General features: G+C 44.2%; 1 protein-coding gene across 1 annotated transcript; it reads right to left on the reverse strand.

The window, feature by feature from the left end:
• Positions 1–5,063: 5,063 nt before the first annotated feature.
• RHOB (ras homolog family member B) lies at positions 5,064–6,497 on the reverse strand. The gene has a single exon (XM_084623638.1). It carries the CDS (start codon positions 5,938–5,940, stop codon positions 5,350–5,352), a length of 591 nt encoding a protein of 196 aa, XP_084479764.1. The 5' UTR covers positions 5,941–6,497; the 3' UTR covers positions 5,064–5,349.
• Positions 6,498–14,941: the final 8,444 nt, after the last annotated feature.

Consider the following 14,941-nt stretch of genomic DNA (forward strand, 5'->3'; position numbering starts at 1 on the left):
GAAAGATACACACGGCAGACCAAATCCTGGTTCTGGTAATGTCTAGTATGTCCATACTCACCCACTGTTGATATATAGATTCTAACATTTGCATGGTTTAACTTCCTTGAGTGGAGGTTGACTCATGGTAGTAAAGCAAAGGATTACAGAAGTGAGATCTCTTGTGGCTTCTGAGGGAGAAGCATTGCCTCTCTGAGGTGGCCATGTAACCTGCATCTCTACCTAGTAGTCTCTGATGTCTGTGTAAACTGGACAGAAGAGTCAGTCCTATAACCTGGTACAAATATATCTTCAAGCATTGAACATACTACCTAGACCTGTAAAAACTTGTTAAAACATTCATGGAGTATATTACAAATACACTTGTCTTGAGTAGATAAACATCCTCGTGAGTTAACTGCAGACTATTTGGGTTCTACGTGTCTGTAGATACTGATACATAACCAGCAATAAAAAAGAAGAGATGGATTCTGGAATGGTTTTATACCACTTCACTAAAATATGAAAAGCAGACTACAAATATTCATCTTTTGGTTTTAGCTCCTGTTACCAAACAATAAAACCCACAATCAAATTATAATTAGTGATGACAGTAAAATCTTTGGTGATTTCCTGAAGATATTCCTCTATCTTTCAATATAATACATGACCACATTCACTTTTTATCTCCCTGCAAAAATAGTATCAGAATCTTTTCAACGCACAGTAAAGCAAAACAAACTAAATTAAGCTCTTTCTTTTTTGCGCCGGGGGGGGGGGGGGGAGAGAAAGAGGCCAATAAAAGACATTGGGCCAAATTCTGCTCCGAATTACACTCATGCAATCCCAGTACAGTAAATGGGGTTACACCAGGGTAAGAAGTGAAAGAAGAATTTGAGCAAAATATGTAGTTTAATTTCAATGGATAATAATGAACAAAAATTTTTAAAATACATGTTTTTACCCAAAATATTAGTGACTCACCAATTTCTCTCCCCCCAAAAGGTCATCTCTATCTTTTGCTTGTGTTGGTGAAAATACATTCTAATAATGGAAAATCAAAATGATAAATACTTTTTAAAATCCTCATTCTTTTAGTGCTGTATCTGCTACTGGGGGGGAAGGGGGAGAGGGAAGAGAGAGGAGGGAAGGGAAGAGGAAAGTAACAAAACTTCCCTAGGCTACTTCAGGTTCACTACATCCAAATCATAGAAATCTTTGGATTCAAGAGACTTCTAGTTGGAATCTCGGGCTCGAAACTGCACTGATTACGCAAGCAAACCTCCTACTGACTTCTCAAGTTGAAATCAACAGGAGTTCTGGCTATGTAAAGGAGGCTATGATTAGCTTTATACTCTGTTCTCCTTAAGAGTATTAAAGTTAATGAATATGTGCAGTGTACAGCAAAAGACAAAGCAAACTAAGGCTCCGATCCTGCAATCTGATCCACACAGCTGGACTCTTAATATGATCTCACTATAGTCTTATAAGTTAACAGATGGTAGAAGAAGGTGATGCTCATTTAAAACATTCTTTTTCTTACAGGATTTATTTTTCCCCTTGAGCCAGATACTACAGCCCTTACTCAGGCAAAACACAGTTGACATCCAGCATGAATGTACTTGCCTCCTAAGCACCTCAATAGTAAATACTGATATTGCATTATATAAGGATACAGTAGTGAATTCCTTTGCCTCAGTTTCCCAATGCATAAACTAGAAGTATTAATACTTACCTCACTGGGACACTGGAGATTATAGTTTTTTGGTTTTTGCACAGCCTGATAAAACTGTAAAGTGCTACTGTAAGTACAGAGTATCAGTATTATTATAATCAGATTAAAGAAAAAGGTCACATGGGATTTACCAATTTTGGCTCAAATTATACAGAGGGTCTCCAGGCTAGAGTAAGGGTCTGAGTTTGTAGTTCCTTTTGCACAAATAGAGTCTCTGACAATAACCCCTTAAGCACAATGCAGATTTTCAAAAGGGTAGCGATTTTTTGGGTATCTCAGGTTTTGGGTGCTCAAATTAATACTTTAAAGGGGCTAATTTTCAGAAGGTGATGAGCATTCCCCCATAAAAGTCTCCCCCCCTTAGAGTGTCTACAGGTTGGAACCCAAAGATTGAAGCATCCAAAAATCATTAGTTATTTCTGAAAAATCCTCATCAATATTTTTGCCTGAATTAAAAATGCCAGTATTTTCCACTGAAAATCCCTAGAAGCAATTACATTCACTAAGGACATTTATTGAATGTTTTATATAAAAAAAATAGTTTAAATGCAATATGAAATATTTTTCCTATCTTTCTACTGATTGAATTTCCAATGTGCAGATCAATGAACCCAACCCTGCTCCTATTTAAATCAATGGCAAAACTCTCATTGAGTTCCATGGGATGCAGCTTTTTCTGCTGAAACAAAGCAAGCGCCACAAAACGTCTTGTTTTGACAATTGTCATTTACTTTGTTTATAATCCAGAGGAGACTAGCAAATATTCAGATTCCGTATAAGTGAAGGGCCTGATTCTCCATTCACTTCTGATTTACACTAACTCTGCTGAAGTCAACGGGGTTACACTGGTATAAAACTGGTTTAAGAGGAGAATCAGATCGAGGTCTTAATATAGTGAGACCTCTCTTTAGGACTCAGAATTTTTTGCTAAAATACCAGGAGGGAATCATAATTTTGTGCATGAATCAGCAAGGCATGTACTGCATTGCTTTAGGATGAATAGATATTTTGTACCTACGTAGTTATCACTCAGGAAGGATTCCCCTAAAATAAATAAAATTTGAATATATTCTATAGTTACGGGTGTTGTCACCCCACCTAGTGCCATTTTTATTTGAACATCCAACAGTAGATCATAGTACCTGTCCAAGAAAAATCCATGAACCAGGCCAAGGAGGGAAGAAAATAAAGATAGGCATTTACTAGCAGAAAATAAATTAGGTCCATCTCCTCAACTATACATGAGGATCATTGACTAAACTTGAGGCTTTTGGGCGAGGGATCTTTAGTGGGCTGCTGGGGTGCAAATGTCCCCTCCCTTTTTGGGCTGTTAGCAAGTGAAGCCTGTAGCCCAGCTGTGTCATGCAGGAGAGCAGTTGAGCAGTTATCCAGTCTTACATCTTTCATTGTCCATAGCTTGTATTTGTATGCAAGATGTATTCACTACAAAAGAGCTGTGATCTGACTGTATAATACAATCAAAGTAATAAGTTTTGCTGCTGGTAGTTACTTTTCCCTTTAAGTCTACCTAAGACAGAACCATATGGGTTTTGCTTTACACAGGGAAAAACCCCAACAAACAGTATAAATTGTTACTCTAACAATCCCACAATAGCCCTGCTGCTTTCTGAATTTAATTCAGTTTGAAGGGAAAGTCTGTCCCTACAGTCAAGGGCAACCTATGGAAAACATCAGGAGGCAAGTGGGGAGCGCCCCTGACCCCGCCCTGCAGGACAAAGGAGTTTTGTACTTCTGACTTGTTACTTACAGGGGAAATGAAGATGACTTCATTTCAGACAAAACAAAAACAAAAAACACTTCCCTCCCCTCTCTTGCCCTCAGAGAATTTGCAATCGTCTCCTTACTGAAGAAACTGATTTCTCTGGAAATCTCCCCTGAAAAGGATTCTCAATATGTTGCAGAAAATACACTTATTGCAGAATTCTGCCTCAAAAGATGTGCAATCCAAAGAGCATGTACATCAAACCCTACCCATCCCAAATTTTATCTGTGAAAAAAAAAAATCACTGGATGCAGATAGTAGCTTCAGCTTTGTTCAGGCAACTCATTGAACCACAGGAAACTTCTCATGAATGTCATCATAGAGTCTTTTAATACTTTACATAAAAAACTGCATACACAGCTTATATAACTTTATGTAAACATCATATAAGTCTCATTGCTTTTGCCATGTCAGTTCATTAAAAATGAAACAAACCCCTAAACAAAACAGCCTTAGTACCACTGTCAAAAAAGGGAAACCAAAATACCTCATAAGAAAAATAGACGGATAGGTTTGTTCTCTGAACCAGAGAACCACAAGTTTAATGGCTGCCCTGTAAAAATAAAGTTTAAATAAGCCCAAATACTTTAAAATCCTCTGGAAGGGAAGAGGAAGGAGCCAGTGTTTCCACTCACTTTTCAAAAGAAATACAGTGGTTTTATTTATTTGACATTTTTTAAAGAAATCCAAAACAGATGAGGTTACTACGTCAAAAGTGTTCATAATGCTACAGTGTTCTATGCATTTCACAAGTGTTAAAATTAAAAAGTTAACACCCAGTTGTGCAAAGTAAGTTCTCACTGGAAAATAATGATTTTTTTAAATTAACCAAAGCAACACAATTGCAGAAGACAACTGTAACTGAAGGAGCAGGCACCTAGATAATACATGGCAACATTGGGCTTCTCCCCACCCTCTCCCATCATACTGGGACAGTCATCAGGAGATTGATGTCTAAGGAAAAGAGAGAGCAGATCAATCTTTTCTAGTTCAGCTGGGTGACTTCTACAACTGGAGTCAGTTCAGCTCTTTAAACAGCAGGCTTTAGTCATTCTTGACTGCGCTAGGGAAGGGTGTCTGTTCCTCTCAATGACTGAAATTGAAGCTGGGCAGAGCAGTTTGGCACCCACTCCCCAGTTTACTTTAAATAATAAACACACCTTTCAGTATCCCAGTTCAAACTGAAATAATATTTAGGTATATACACACTGGATAACCCACCCCTCCCTGATGCCCCTTTTGATCCAAGTCCTCAAAGAGCTATGTTACACAGCAGGTACATCGGAGGTCAGCTCAGTCCAGGAAATCGGCCCCGTGGGAGGTGTTTGCTGCTGGTGGTCTGCAGGAAGTCTGAGAAATGCAGCCCCCACCCCAAAGCACTCAGGGCCTGGGGTAGGAAGAGCGCACACACGGGAAGGAGGAAGTCTCTTCCAGGTGGCCCATGTGCATTGATCCCCGCTCACAAAGGAGACTGTCTTGGTGTTGTAGATGTTGGGTTAATAACCCCAGCTGGAGAGAGGGGAGAGGAGCTGGTTCCATTCTTCCCCCCCCCCCCCACCCCCGGCCCCACCCCGGCCCCACTGCCTAAATCTCAGCAGCAAGCGGTTTCCGGCTGCGTGTCACAGTCCTTGAGCGAGTGGTTTGCAGGGGATGGCAGCAGCCTTGGTCTCTGGACGATGGGCGCCTCCCCCTCCGCAGCTGTCTCTCCCCCCCTGGGCAAAGCGCGTGGGTCTCCCCGCCTCGCCTCCAGTGCGCGGCTCCTAGCAGGGGCAACCTCCCCTCCCTCCCGTGCAGCGTCCCCCCGGGTCCCGGCGGGCGAGCGAGCGACCCCAAGGCAGCCCCGCGGCGCGCCCTATAGCACCTTGCAGCAGTTGAGGCAGCCGCTCGGGGCCCCGTAGCGCTTCTGCAGGGCGGCGCGGGTGGCCGTCTCGAAGACCTCGCGGACCCCTTCCTTGGTCTTGGCCGAGCACTCCAGGTAGTCGTAGGCCTGGATGCGCATGGCCATGGCCCGCCCGTCCTCGGTGCGCACGGGCTCCTGCTTCATGCGGGCCAGCTCGTTGCGGACGTGCTCGTCGTTGCGCAGGTCCTTCTTGTTGGCCACCAGGATGATGGGCACGTTGGGGCAGAAGTGCTTGACCTCGGGCACCCACTTCTCCGGGATGTTCTCCAGCGAGTCCGGGCTGTCCACCGAGAAGCACATGAGGATCACGTCGGTGTCCGGGTAGGAGAGGGGCCGCAGGCGGTCGTAGTCCTCCTGGCCGGCCGTGTCCCACAGGGCCAGCTCCACTTGCTTGCCGTCCACCTCGATGTCCGCCACGTAGTTCTCGAAGACGGTGGGCACGTAGACCTCGGGGAACTCGTCCTTGCTGAAGACGATCAGCAGGCAGGTCTTGCCGCACGCCCCGTCCCCCACCACCACCAGCTTCTTGCGGATCGCGGCCATGGCCAGGCTCGCCAAGCTCGCCTTGTGGTGCAGCAGAACGACGGAGGCGCCTTCTTCGCCCCCCGCCCCCCTTCCTCCTCCTCCTCCTCCCTCTCGCTGTCTACAGGGCACCGTGGCGAGCTGGGATGGGCGAAGCGAGCGGGGAGGGGGGGAGGGGTTTCTCCCTCGCACCACGCGAGCTGGGGCTGAAACCGGATCGCTGCACCGCCGCTGTCTCCTCCCCGGGCCCCGCGGCTTTGTCGCTGCCGCGCTCTCCCCTGCCGGGCTGCGATGAAGCAGGGGGATCGCTGCACTGCACCGCCCCGCTCTGCAGGCTGCCTGGCTAGCTCGCCTCGCCGCCTCCCGCAGCCGGGGCTCTCCGGAGGCAGCCCGCCGTCTCCTCTCCCTGTACGGCTTGCGCCTCTCCCCTGCCTCTGCCTCCGCCGCGCGCCTGCCGCCGCCGCCGCCACCGCCTGGGGGTATTTTGTGGGGCAAGGTCTTGAGCAACGCGGACAGCGGGGGCCCCTGGCTTCCACCGTTCTGAGTCCGGCTCCACCAGTGCTGCAGGCTGCAGCTGGGCGCTGGTATATAAAGCGCCGGCTACTTTCTTAATATAGCCGGCCAATGGCAAGGCAAAGAGTGAGGTCATCTTTTTGAAGGCGCTCAGCCATTGGTGGGGAGAGCTGCAGGCACTTAGGCGGGGCCAGGCCGGCGTGACTGGCAGTCCACGATGAGGGAGGCGGCTGGCTCGCTGCAAGTGGGTGGACTGAGGTGGGCCGGGACTGCACCTTCCTGAAGGGTGGGGGTTAAAGGGGCCGTCTCTGCTCTTCGCCCCGGGGGCAGGTGCCGTCAGTGTTCTTCCCAGGAGGGGTCCCGCTTCTTGGGAGCTGGAGATAGGGTGACCAGATGTCCCGATTTTATAAGGACAGTCCCGTTTTGGGGGTCTTTTTCTTATATAGGCTCCTGTTACCCCCCCCCCAACCTCCTGTCCTGATTTTTCACATTTGTTGTCTGGTCACCCTAGTGGAGGATTGATTCCCCTTAAACTTTCCTGAATGGCATAGAAATTTCCCTGCCTCCCTCCCTCCACTGCAGTGTCTCCACATCAGTGTTTCTCAGAGTTTCACTAGCAGCCTTGCTCTATCGCTGGGAACAGAGCTCAAGCTAGCTCCTTCCCAGCCCCATCTCCCCTCACTCAGGGGCTGCAGTTAGTTATTGATACCAAACGTCACACTTTCCACATGCTAAACACTTATCAGGCTGCAAGTGATATGGAAGCAGATAAAGATACTTTGAGGGATCACCATTCCATCATGCCCCCCACCCCACAACCTGCCTAGGAATAAGTAACCACCTTCATGCCCAGTTTTGCCTTATTACCCTGTGCAAACATGGGCCTGCAATGAAATGCTCCATCTCTGACAGGATTGCACATGGTTAATTGATGTGCAGTGCACACAGCTTCCATCATTTAGAGCTCTAATTAAAAATATTTTTCATTCTGTGCTTGTGAACAGTGAAACCTGCCTTAAGAGGCCACTGCAGGAACCAGCAAATAATAATAATAATAATTAGCAATCATACTGCCTAGCAAAGAGCATCTTTAAAGGTTGGACAAAATGGAACTGGAGTCCTCAGGGATTATTTTGAGTGGTTAGTTTAAAAAGTTACATTTAGATCACTGACTAATAATAAAAACAGGACCCATCCACTTCCCCCCTTCAAATATAGTGATAATTTTTCCTTTAGATCCTCATATGCCAAGTGTCAGCCCGGAAGGAATATTTGTATGGAGGAATTATGAAACCCTAGAACTAGTAGACTTTAATTGAACTGCCCTCTGAATCTTAATTTATAGTAATATTAGTAAGTCTACAAAATGACATGGTTTACTAGTGGTAAATGGCAGACACCAACAAACACTCTCATCAGGCACAAACAAGGATACCTGCTAACAACCGAAAAAGAACAAGATGTGCGCTGGACAGAACATTTCAAGAATTGTTGTCCAGGGAACTACCTAAAGAGGAAGCAAACATCCAGGAGGCAGAAGAAAATCTTGATATCAACACAGACACCGTAACTAAGGAAGAGATCATTCAAGCCATCAAATCCCTAAAAATGGGAAAGCTCCTGGCAAGGATAACTTGAATGCAGAATTGCTTAAGGTAAATCCTAAATTAGCAGCATCTATCCTGGCCACTCTATTTACATCAGTCTGGAAAAGGGAAAAAGTGCCAGATGAGTGGACTAATGGAGTTATAGTGAAGATACCAAAAAAAGGAACTCTCAGTGATTGTAATAACTGGCATGGTATCACACTTTTGTCTGTGACAAGCAAAGTATTGTGTAAGATCATAGTCCAGCATATATCAGAGGCAGTTGATAGCATTCTCAGAAAACAGCAAGCTGGTTTTTGGAAAGGGCATGGGTACACAGACCAGATCTTCATTCTACGAAAATAATAGAACAGTTCTTAAAATGGCAAAGACGACTCTACATAAATTTCATAGACTTTGAGAAGGCTTTTGGTAGCATTCACAGGACCAGCCTATGGAGCATTCTGCAGGCATATGGAATTCCTTTCCGTATAATCAACGTCATTAAAAGTTTCTATTTCAACTTTACATGCAGTGTTGATCACAGTGAGCTCAGTTTTGAAGTCAAAAACAGGAGTACGTCAGGGGTGTATCACGTCTGCAATCCTCTTCAACATTGCCATCGACTAGGTAATGCGGCGTACAAGAGAAGACATGCCAAGAAACACTAAATGGACACTCTTCTTATCCCTTGAAGACCTGGACTTTGCAGATGATGTTGCTCTCCTATCACATATCCAACACCATATACAAGAAAAAACAACTCGACTCAATGCATTCAGCCAGCAAACTGGACTGAAAATCAACTGCTATAAGACAGATTTCATGATCTTTAATATTGCCTCACCATCACCAGTACGGATAGAGGATTATGTTCTCACCAATGTAGAAACATTCACATACTTGTGCAGCACCATCAGCCAGGATGAGGGAACAAGCCAGGACATCCGGAACAAAATCAATAAAGCCAGGAACACCTTTAGGAGCTTAAATACAGTCTGGAAATCATCAAAATGCAACACCAAAACCAAACTCAAGATTTATCAGAGCTGCGTACTTTCAACACTACTTTATAGTGGGGAATGAGAAAGTATGACATGTCCAAACTGTCTTCATTCCATATAACCTGCCTCAGAAAAATCCTCCGTATCTTTTGGCCCAGAAAGTGTCAAACCAAGATCTGTTGACACAGTGCAGCCAAGAAGATCTGAGCACCATCATTGCCAGGAGGCGGTGGAGATGGATCGGTCATGTGCTCTGGATGGAAACTGATTCCATCTCCAGAGTAGCAATAAGATGGACACCTGAAGGCATGTGAAAATGAGGCCGCCTGAAAACAACATGGCGAAGAGCTGTGGAAGTCTAGCTGAAAAACCTGGGGCACAGCTGGGAAACTATTGAAAGACTTGCCAGAAACAGACAGGAGTGGAGGAGCTTCGTCGCTGCCCTAAACGCCAGAGGCATAATAGGAACATGATGATGATGATTAGTAAGGTACGTTAATCAGTAAGTAAGTTAAACAAAAGGAAGGAGCAAGTGATTCAGTTCGTCAATATTTTGATGATGGGAGCTATTGAAAGCCCTAAAATAGATAGCTATGCTGAGCACATTAAAACAATGCATTTTAAAATCTTACAACATGATGGGTACCCTGTTGCTATCTACTGTGCTGTACCTTGGCTGCTATTATTGCTGCTCATTGAGTTTCTCCTTAGGGTCTTGTTCCTGCAAACACTGACATACATGCTTAACTTATTCTATTGACTAATGACTAGAATTGGACTATTCATGAGCCCTTCCACTGCAGGATTGGGTTCAAAGTACCCTTTTGCTAGCCTGTTCAGACCTTAGTAAGTAGAACATAACTCCTAAGCCACAACTCCATATACATTGACCTCACATCACACTTTTTAAAAAATATGTAGCCATTTGCATATATAGGATGGTTTGACAAGGTGCTTCCCTTAGACTATTACAGCAGTGTATTGTCAGTAGGACAAAGATGTGATTGTGGCTCATTTAATCCTATACATTTGAATAAAATTAATCTTCTATAAGGATCGCTCTCTTTTCCCTTTCCCCCGCTGCCAGGGGACTATATTTTGCCTTTGCAGGGTGATGGATTTGGTGACTTAGTAGATCATTTCCACCTCTGATTTATGCGATCCTATTTTGTAACTGGCTGTAAATCCTCTTGTGGTGATTGGTGCAGTATCTTTCACATTAAAGCTATTAAAACTATACAGAGCACAATCATGTACTCACTTTGACTTATGTTGGAGTCATGTTGGTATTAAAGGGACATCACCACTTCAAAATCCCATTTCTAGCCGAAAGCCTACCCCTCGCTCAGAAAAATATGATTGTAAAGCTCCAAAACTTGACAGGGGGATACAATATCTGATACATTTTTAATTTTTAATTGGTTAGATTTCAAAGTGTTGGTGTCCCTGTGAATCCACTCACTGGGCTAACTCTTTCTCCATCATAAGCCCATAACAAGAGGTAAGCCATCTCTGTAGAAATAAGATTTCACTTCCCATGAGGACAGATCCTTCTAATTGTGGAACATTTGTGTCTTGTACTGTAAGGAGATAATTGGGGGGGGGGGGGGTTGTAACAAGTACTTTATAATTTTAAAAGATAATCCAAGTTCATTTGCTGTATAATTTAAACTACATTGTCTACCTTTGCCGTTTGCAAGTTAGTTGAACCTCTTTGAGCATGTGAACAAAAACTATGTTTGGTTTTTTCATTGGAGGTTAGTGCCACCATGTGGCAACCCTAATGCTCTGTTCTGGTAAATCAGAACTTTTGCATCTGAGGAGGCAGAAAGAGAATTTGTGAATATTTTGTAAGTATTTCTGTGTGTTCAGTTTAAGATTTATTGTTGTTGATGATGATTTTTAACTTACTTTTGGACTCCATGAAGAAACATAGCTCAAATTAGATTTTATCATTTTGTAAAAAAGAAAAGAAAAAAATGAATTAACTAGGGTGAAGGAAGCAGCTGACTGGTTAGTTATGTTTGACATATCAACTGTGCTCTGAAATGAACAATATAAAAATGTTGCTTATTAATTTAAAAAGAACACGGGTCTGTTCTTCTCCCAAAATGCTAGTGGGAGTTATCTGTGTTCATTTGAGTCCAGCTCCTGCTCTCCTAATTCACATGAGTAGTCCCATTGAAATCAGTGGGCTTGATTCTGATTTCATTTGCTTTTCAAGAGAAAGTCCACAGAAGTCAACAGAGTTACTGACCAATAACCAATGATTCAAGTGAATAGGATCTACTTGGGTAAACTTCTTACTGAGCACTGAGACTTTTGCCCAAGAATGAACTTTTCAGCATCAGTGCAATTTCTATCAAGGTACTGTACCTTTAAAAATGCAAATTTAACATAAGGCCAGTGGGCCACATCCAGTGAAACATGCTCACTTATACCAGCAGTGACATCAGTCCATAAACATTACCTTAAAGTCAAGACATAGACCCAGAAAAGTAATTAGGTTCTGAGCTGAGGCTGCTGGAACAGCTATGTGGTACCTGCACTGAATTGTCTTCCTCGGGGCTTAATATATTCAGCTGGTCCAGGAAAATGTGAGGTGACCCTGTTTCAGGAGGGCAGGGATTGGGAGTGGAAATCTATGTATGTCCTTTTGATTTCCTGTTTGAGCAATGGATCAGGGCGAGCAACAGAGAAAGGGTGTTTAGCCTCAGAATTTTGTGTGTGTTAGAGCTGGATGACTGCAATGGTTTCTGTAAATTGATCTAAAGGGATAATAACATACATCAGTGCCTGGGCTTCCTTCTCAAGAAGGTGATTGAGGGCAATGGTGGGAAAGTTGGAAAGTAAAATTAAAATAGGCAGCTGGGACCAGATGGCTTTTCCTCCTTCCCAAGGTATTTTATGTTATTAAAGGGCCAGTTCTGCCTTTAGGTGTGTACTAATGGGTCCCACTGAGGTCCATACACATTTTTCAGGGCTGAGTTTTTGGCCTGGAGTAGCTAGTTCGTATGTTCTTTGCATTTCAGATATTGATGCTTTGGAAGACAACCTAATTGTTTGAAAATTAAGCAAGTGGAGAGATAAAGGTGAGGTGGGGGTAGAAAATATCACTGGATAATGGTGTTTGTTTCATTGAACTCCCACTACCCTTGATGACATTGGTAGTAGTATTTATTTAACCCAGACAATTTATGTTCAAGTACAAACATATACTAAAAATGCAAAAAACCTAGCCACGAAGCAATCACTTCTTACTTTGTAAATGACTAGGCAAGTAAGCTCATTTCCTGCTGTGGAGTAACACTTACTGAGGAACTCATATGTGCTAATAACATTATATGTTCACTTGTATATTGAGTCCTCCATGCTTTCTCTTCCCATGATGCTAAGACCCCTACCCTACAGTCCTGATGCAGGCAAAAATCCCAGTGAAGTAAGAAAAGCAGGATTTGGCCTAATATGGTTATTTTGCAATCTTATGCTGAGAAGCCTCTGAGTAGATGTGGGAAGAAAGGCTCAAATAATTAGTATGGAGCTATTTGATGGAAGAGGAGAGCTTATGGCATTTATAAGGACTGCAATGCTCATTTCATGATATGGTAGGCTTATTGCTGTCACAGGTCCATGAGAAAAGCTGAATTTAACCTCAAATCCTGAAAATGGAGGAATAAAAGAGATACATTCCTAGAATGCAAACACACAAAACAGGAATTAAACAAGAATAGTGTATTTTTGTATAAAAAGCACACAAACAGTAGGTGCAGTACATGTAAGAGTATATCCTGAACGAAAAGGAATTAGTCTGAAAATATGTTAAATAAGTGTATCAACAATCAGGGTTCAGTGGGCGGGGGGAGGACGTGGATAGAGGTAAGGGGGGTGGGAGGTAAAAAGTTTGGGGACCACTGAGCCAGGCAGTCTGTGGCACTGAGCACCACAGTGCCTCACTTTTAGGCACCTAGAACATCACTACAGTTCACAAAGTGTGAGTTTGACACCTAAGCTCCTATACAATGAATGGGGAGAGATAGCACCTTAGACTGCAGTTCACAAAAGCCAATGTGCTAGGCAGGAAGCCACCTAAGCTAGCCAGTTGGAGATGCTGACCACTGGGGTGTATGCTAAGTACCACCCCTCTCATGGAGTAAGGCGTCTAAGTCTAGGCTGCAGGGACTGTGCCTATCTCTGCTTGCAGATCCCTGCCGGGAACCCTCTCTGGAGTCAGGAACTATTTTTTGCAAGAAGCCAGGGAGGGTATTTGGGCCAGAGAGACAGAAAAAAGTGTGTGTGTGTGTGTGTGTGGGAGAGAGAGAGAGAGAGAGAGAGAAAGAGAAAAGGAGAGCACAAGCATGAAAATGACTCTATAGCCCGAGAGCACTCACCCAGGATGTGGAAGACTCAGAATCCAGTTCCCCTACTCCAGTTACTCTTTGATTATTTATTCACAGTGCAACAACTTCAACAGGAAAGACTGAGGGAGGCCCACATTAAGAATATCCCACCCATAGCCCACTGGTTAGGGCACTCCCCTGAGAGGTGGCAGATCCCTGTTCAAATCCTTTCTCCCCCTCGAGAAGAGTGGGGACTTGAACTGGAGGTCTCCCACATCCCAGGTTGAGTACCCTAACCACTGGGCAAAAAGTTATGAGGGAGTTCTGCCACCTGTCTCCCATGCCCCCAGCTGGCATGCTCAGAGGGTGCCAACTGGATTGGGCCCCACAGGTGACTTAAGCGTCCAAATGCCTGTCTTCCCCTGGTGCATGAATCGCTCTGAGGCTTAGGTGGGAGACAGACAGCTGGATGCCTAGCCTGAGGTAGCAGTGCACATGCCTGGAGGCAGAAGCTTGGGTGCCTAGGGAGTTTTTACTGCAAAAACTTAGGTGCAGAGTAAGTTTAGGTGCCTAAAAGGTTCAGCAGCAGTTTTGTGCATCTCAATAGTGCCAAAATTGGGACTTAGGCACCTAATTCCTTTTGTGCATCCTTAAGTGTCTGTATTACAAATAACCCCTACAATTGATACTCTCAGCAGACGCCAAATCTATCTATCATAGCTGCTTATGTAACCCACACACCTCCTGGGTGTGGTATTCTGTCCCATCTAGTGGCACCGAGACCACTTAGAGAGAGATTAATGAGTCTGCTTTACAGCCTTAGCTAAGGGCCACTTGGTTTTTAGCTCATGCAGTAGAGGCTCATGCATTTAGCTCCAGAGGTCCCAAAGTCCAATCCCAACCGCTGACCATCGGGATCTGTCGGTGTTACACTTATATGACCCTCATTACCAAAGTATCTGAGTGCTTCGCAATCTCTAGCATATTTATCCTCCAAACACTCCTGTGAGGTAGGGAAGTGCTGTTTTACAGATGAGGAGTTGAGGCACAGACAGGCTAAATAACTCGCTCAAGGCCATACAGGAAGTCTGTGGCAGAGCAGGGCATTGACTCCAAGTCTCTGAAGTCTCAGGTTAGCACCCAAACCATTGGACCATCCTTCCTCTCTAGATTGACTGGGTCACGGAGACTGGGTTAACCTCACTTCTCTAAGTTGTCTCTCCAGACCAAAGGTATATTGGTGTGATGGCATGAGGAAGTTTGATCTGATACTGTCCCCCATGCTCTGCTGGCTACATAGCTTACTAAAGAGCGTCAGTCTCATGGACTAAATTAATTGGAACTCTTAGTACTACACAGATAATTTACTCAGGGAGGGAATTTTGAGCAGCAGTCTTGTACAATAGAAATGAGGAATACATGAAGCAACTTCTATATGCATTGTGTAATTGATGTTGTAAACCTCTACAGGATTGCGTAATTGATGTTTTCATCCTCCTTACATCATTACAAGTAAAATAGATTGCTTTTAAAAGCAATGATCTCATTCATTCCTCTTTGCTGATTGGCTGGCTAAATTAAG

Source organism: Lepidochelys olivacea (genome assembly GCF_965140295.1).
Source record: "Lepidochelys olivacea isolate rLepOli2 genome assembly, chromosome: 3".
NCBI lineage: Eukaryota > Metazoa > Chordata > Testudines > Cheloniidae > Lepidochelys > Lepidochelys olivacea.

Excerpts from the sequence above, each read along its gene's own strand:
- RHOB (XM_084623638.1), bottom strand. The coding sequence starts at position 5,940 with ATGGCCGCGATCCGCAAGAAGCTGGTGGTGGTGGGGGACGGGGCGTGC.